Source organism: Cotesia glomerata, linkage group LG10 (assembly GCF_020080835.1).
Source record: "Cotesia glomerata isolate CgM1 linkage group LG10, MPM_Cglom_v2.3, whole genome shotgun sequence".
In the NCBI taxonomy this organism is placed as follows: Eukaryota; Metazoa; Arthropoda; class Insecta; order Hymenoptera; family Braconidae; genus Cotesia; species Cotesia glomerata.
Window position 1 is genome coordinate 4,954,794 of NC_058167.1, and position 6,065 is coordinate 4,960,858.

The 6,065-nt window shown below is 27.3% G+C and overlaps 1 protein-coding gene across 1 annotated transcript; it reads left to right on the plus strand.

Moving 5' to 3' along the window:
• The first annotated feature begins 2,876 nt into the window (after positions 1-2,876).
• Positions 2,877-4,593, plus strand: LOC123273361. Its single transcript, XM_044740764.1, has 5 exons — positions 2,877-3,087; positions 3,340-3,390; positions 3,481-4,044; positions 4,121-4,224; positions 4,531-4,593. The coding sequence occupies exons 1-5, from the start codon at positions 2,877-2,879 to the stop codon at positions 4,591-4,593; spliced, it is 993 nt and encodes a 330-aa protein (XP_044596699.1).
• The last annotated feature ends 1,472 nt before the right edge of the window (positions 4,594-6,065 follow it).

The following is a 6,065-nucleotide window of genomic DNA, read 5'->3' on the forward strand; positions in this document are numbered from 1 at the left end:
GTATACCCGATTCCAATGCTATTCTTCCATATTCTTCAGCTTCTTGAGATGTTCGGAGAGGTAAATCGATGGTGTAAGGATATACATGCGTCGTTCCACCAGACTCTAATTGAAAAGATTCACCTGGTACCTTACAGACAGGACAACCAAACTCTCCATTAAACTGAATAATATTTAACATCTGGCATTTAGCGACCATATCACATGTTCCTATCAATAAAATGGCTTTGACATCAATTATTTGATCATCAGGTAGCATAAATTGATGGCCGTTCGCGAGTGTTTCAAACTGTGAACGTAATTTGAAAACAAAACTGTTCATGTTCGGTTTCACTTTTCCAAATGATAACCCAGCTAGTATCATATTTTCCTTCTTCATTCTTTCTTTGTATGGTAACTCGTTGATTGTTAAATAAAGTGGACATATGCTAACACCTGAAGACTTAAACACTGGTACACCGTCTGTATACCACATGAATGACAAATTATTTGGATTAGCCAAAAATTCACCAGTTCTCCATTCTTTGTATAAGTTTCCATCGTAGATATCACTTATTGTATTAGGTTGGAGTTCATTTCTTTGAAAGCGTAATTGTAAATTATTGTAAAAATTAGGCCGTTTTAGAAGTTCCGCCAATTGTTCAATGATCGAAAGTTCGATGAAATACAAAGTTTTATAACCTTTCATTCCTTGACAATCAGCACATGCATCACGAGCAGAAATCAAACTATTTAAACACAGCGAACAATAATAATGTTTTATCACTGTTTGTGCTCGATTATTTTTGAACATAAAAAATTTTTTTAATTTATACAAACTATTACGCCGTAAGTTTTCTCCTATACAATGCATATTAATAATTGTAATAATATCTGATAAGCATGATTGAGAAATATTATGATTAAGAAACACAGTCAAAATCAACAACATACTTTGACTCAAAGTTAATGGAGAGTTTGTATACAGTGGTGGATCGTAGTCATTTTCTACGTTACGACGGTTATTGTTTATATTATTATCATCTTCATCATCATCCTCATCATCTTCGTCATCGTTGTCGAAGACTCTTGCTTCTTCCTCTTGTTCTGCACGTTCTTCTTGTTCTACTGGTTCCTCATGTTCTTCTGGTTCCTCTTCTTCTGCTTGCTCTTCTTCTTCATTTTCATTAATTATCTGCTCTGCCATACGTTCATTTTCATCTTCTTCTGGTTCATGAAGTCTTTCTTCCATATCTTCAACTCTTTCTTCTTCAAATAAATTATCTTGTTCTTCATCATCCATGTGTTCAACAAATTCATTCTGAAAAAATACAATATTCATAAGAAAATATACACAAATGAAAATTATTTTTGCAATATAAATGTAAAGTAAATCTTAATATAAGAACTTAGCAAAATGGGTTTTTTATTTTACTATTTATTATTTCACTCATTGTACTATTGAGATTTTTTATCTAATGACAATAGTTTAGGCATCAAATTTTTAAGTATTTTTTCGAATTCCACAAATCTTACCAAATGTTATAAAACTCTTTTAATAGACTCTTTACAAGCTTCTTCTTAACTAACAATCAAATTTTGTAAATGACTAAAAAATCTTTATAGTACAGGTTATTATTTTTTTATATTATTTATTATTTATTATTATTAATTAATTATTATTATTTTCATTATATTTTTATTATTTTTAATTATTATTTGTACTGAAAGAGAATTTGTTTAGATAGTTGGTTAATTTTATTTTCTTTTAAACTGATGCCTTTCGTTTATATTGAGAGATCAAGTTTCACATTAATGTTATTGTAAAAAAAGTTAACGACAATTTTAGTAATCGTAAATGAAAGTTTATTTATCTATATATTTTTAAAATTTGTCTACACTCCGAATTTTTTTTTAACTTCACGATAGAGTGAATGGAAAAGACAAAAAAATTTATGAAAATTAATTTAGCAGATATTTTATAATTTTAAGAATTTTTTTAATAAATAAATTAAGTCAAAGAAAATGAGAAAAAAAATTGACATTTAGAAGATTAACAAAATAAAAAATCAAATTTTTTAGAAATAATTTTTTGGAGCAAATTTATTTATTAAAAAAAATTAAAAAATGGTCAAGTGACTGCTGACTTTAATGTCATAAAAAATTTTCGAAAGATAAACAAATAAATTAACAATGGAAAAAGTTGAACTCCGGAATAATTGAGATAAGAATACTTTTATTTTTGTAAGTGTGCATTTTTTTTATTTCAAATTTACTTATATTTTTTTGGATTTTTTTTTTTATTAAAAAAATAAATGAATGATTGCTAGAATTCCAGTTATCTGATATAGAAATTGCTTTGTTAATAATTGATTTAGTAATGTACTAATATAAATATTCTTACCTGCATTAACATTTCTACTCTTGGCGGATTTATATTTAACCTTAAATTTTCCTGCTGACCGTTATTAATCATCAACTGTAAATTTCTCTGTTTTTGTTTTGCTGTAAGTTGGTAGAAAGATTTTCGCGGAATTGGGACTCGATTATTCATCGTGAAATGATTTAAGTTTTTGTAAATTTTTAATTTAGTAAATTAATTACTCAACAACAGTTGTATATTAATTATTAATATAAACAAGATTCTGTTCGGCCATGACAACATAAGAAAAATTTGCTGTATGCGCCGGCGCAACACTGCATTATCTACCGAAACATCGATAGTCGATAACTCTCGATATTTATTTACCATAAAATATATAGTATTTGTTAGGCAAATATGGCGTCAATTTTTCTGTAAGCAATCGTTGGTGACGCTCATCATCTTACGTTTATATTCAGATTTTATTATAAATTATAATATAAATATAAATTATTCATAATTAAATTTATTAAAAATGCCCCCCAAAAAACGTACTGGCGAAAATAATGTGTCTAAAAAATCTTTCACTTTGATATGGTGGGTTGAAGAAGGAAGTAAAGACATAATACCAGCATCAAAGTTACCCCGTAAAAACCGTACAATCGGTTCTATAGTAAAATTGAAGTGGGAAACTTTCCAAAAAAAAAAAGTAGAATTACATGATGCAAAAATTATTGCATTTGACAGTAAGTTATGTTCTTTTTAAATTAATTTTTGTTACAAAATTTAGGTATTGATATTTCTAACCTCTAAAATATCAAATGAATTTTTATGAAATTTACGTCAGACTTTGAATATTTTCTGTAATTATAATTTTGTGACATGAAATTTTTTAATTAGTAAATTTATATTTCCTATTTTTTTGTGGGAATTTTTTTTGGATTTTTTTTTTTTTTCTCTTAACCAATGCTCATATTAATAATTTGATTTTTTTACAGCTAATTATGAGAAGTTAAATAATATATTACTCGATGATAAAGGCAATATTCGTAACTTTAACGATAAATTATTCTCAAAAGAAGTACTAGAGCTTAAAAGAAAAAATACTGAAGACAATAAAAATATAAAAAAATCTAAAGTTCAAAGAATAAATAGTCTTGAAGATGAATTATCAACTACTCCATCTTTGTTTGAAAGACTTCAGTCAAACATAAAATCATCTAAATTGCCAGTTTCGAAAGTAAGTGCTGGTCCGGTTGTTACAAACGTTGAAGTGATTGGTAATTCTATGATTTTGGATGAGTCTCAATCATTACGCAATACTCAAAGCAAAGTGAGCTCTTCTTCGAACAATCGGGAATTTCAGTTGATTGACTATTCTAAAGTAAACTATGACGTGTCAACTATAGAACCACTTGATTTTTCAAAAGCCAATGAAACTGTATTTTCAACTACAACTGCTGATAATAATTCAACAATTGAGAAATCTGGTACACCAGGTACTCCTGAAAAAATAACTGATGAACAATCTCTTCTTGAAAAAACAACTGGTTTACAATCTACACAAGAAGATATAACTGGCGCAGCATCTACCTTTTCTGGAGAAACAATTATGAATGATGGAATCGAAGTGAAGAGAATTGAAGATATTGAGGCGCATGATATTAGTATTGGAGCACTGCATACATTTATGCCTAATGATTGTAAATTATTTTTTATAATAATAATTAACTCAAATTGAATGTATTTTTTTGCACGGGTTTTCTTTGATTTTTTTAGTTACTGAAGATGATGTTCGGAGTTTTCTTAAAGTTTACGCTGGTCTTGAAGATGCACATAAGTACCAAAGTAAAAATAATGCCAAGTTATGTGTAACTACTCAGGTAATAATTTATTAATTAAGATGGAAAAAAATGATTTCTAAATAAACAATAATACAATTTCAAACCAATATTATTTTATATTATAATACTACTGCATTAAAAATTTGTCTTTAATATTGTTTCTATGTTAGAGTTTAATAATTATTAATAAAAAATTTAATTCATAGTAGTAAAAGTTAGTATGTAATGATAACATACTTATCTCTTGAATTCAATGTTTTTATTCGAAATCGCATTATGTAATTTTTTTCAATAGAAAAAAATAATCACTATTTTTATAACTAATGACAAAAATACGTTTTACAGATACCAAATGATTTTTCTGCGCCCGGAGATAACAAGGTTTTATTTAACATATCTTTATATTAAATTTATCGAAAAAGATATCCTTTTATTTTTTAATTTACTAAAATTGTTTTTAATAATTGTTGAAGTAAATTTAATTTATTATTAATTTACAGGTTGAAATATTGACCGGTTCTGGAGTGTTCTTACTTCAAGACAGAATTACTTATATCATTAATAATTCTGTCGACAAAGTAGGAAATCCTAGCTGGAAAAAATTCGTTGCGTTAGTGATCCAAGAAGTCTATGGTGATACGATTGGGCATTATTCAGCCAACGGTAAACGAAGCTGTGATTATCCAGGCATTGATTCTAATTTCTATGTGACGCTATTAAGTAAGTTTGTTTGAAGTATTATATTAAATGAGATAATTAATAATGTTACATTTTATTTTATAGAATGGGTTCAATCAAGGTTCGCCACCGAAAAAATAACTAGACAAAATTACACGACAGTAATTAATAACATAGCTTGGAAGAAAAGAACAAAAGAAACCGCCGTTGCTCCTGATGAAAGTAAGGATGTTTTTTTTTAATGAAATTTTATAAATTTGTAACGGGTATTTTTTTTTTATAGTTTCTGAAGAAAATCTCAAATTTTTCAAAAAAATTGTGATTGCTCTAAAGAAGAACATTACCTGGCAGGGTGATTCTGAATCCCAAGATAAGGTAATAATTGGAAACTTTGATTTTGATTTCTCGTTTTCATTTTCTTCTTTTTCTAGTCAGTGCATCATCTCCTGGAACCTGGTCCGAGTAAGGTAAGCTTCACTTTATGTTTTATTATACATCTAACAAACGACCTTATGATTAAATTGCATATTTTCTGAGGTTATGTAAAATTAAACACAATTATTTATTTTATTCAATAATTTGACAGACTAAAATCTGGGAAAGTTACAACATCTATTTTCCAAAAAACGTGATTTCTTATATCGAAAGAAAATCCTCCATATCTCCGGATATATCAGATTGGAAGGCACTGGTGAAAGAAGCACTACTGGAAATATATCAATCAGAAATCACTAATTTTTCTGCAAAAGGCACTCGGTTGAACAAAAATGTTGGAATAGACCCACAGGTATTTAGGGCGATTCTGGGTGAGTAACTATTTATTAAAAATTAAAAAAAATTTGTAAAATTCAAAAATACACGGCTCATAATGCTTAATGCTTATTTGATCGCTAAAAAAAAAATTCTTTTTTCTTATCATTATTGTTTCTTTAAGAATTTTTTTTTCTTTTTATTAACAATTTGTACAATAATATAAACATAATTGGATATACAATTTTCGTTGAGTTTTTTTCTTATTATTTACAATTAAACGAGACCAAGTTTGATAACAATTTAAATTCCACATATTTATCATCACCATAATGATCTTTGAAAAACGTAACTCAAAATATTACATTTTTCTCGCGTTTTCGTATTCACGAATTAAAGAAATTTTTGTTACTGCTTGGTAAGAAAACTTTTTTTAATAATTTCATATTTTT

Bases quoted from the DNA above. Each gene is read 5' to 3' on its own strand.
- LOC123273361 (XM_044740764.1), top strand. From the start codon at position 2,877: ATGCCCCCCAAAAAACGTACTGGCGAAAATAATGTGTCTAAAAAATCT. The intron at 4,045-4,120 runs GTAAATTATTTT...TGATTTTTTTAG, and splicing joins TACATTTATGCCTAATGATT to TTACTGAAGATGATGTTCGG. The intron at 4,225-4,530 runs GTAATAATTTAT...TACGTTTTACAG, and splicing joins AGTTATGTGTAACTACTCAG to ATACCAAATGATTTTTCTGC.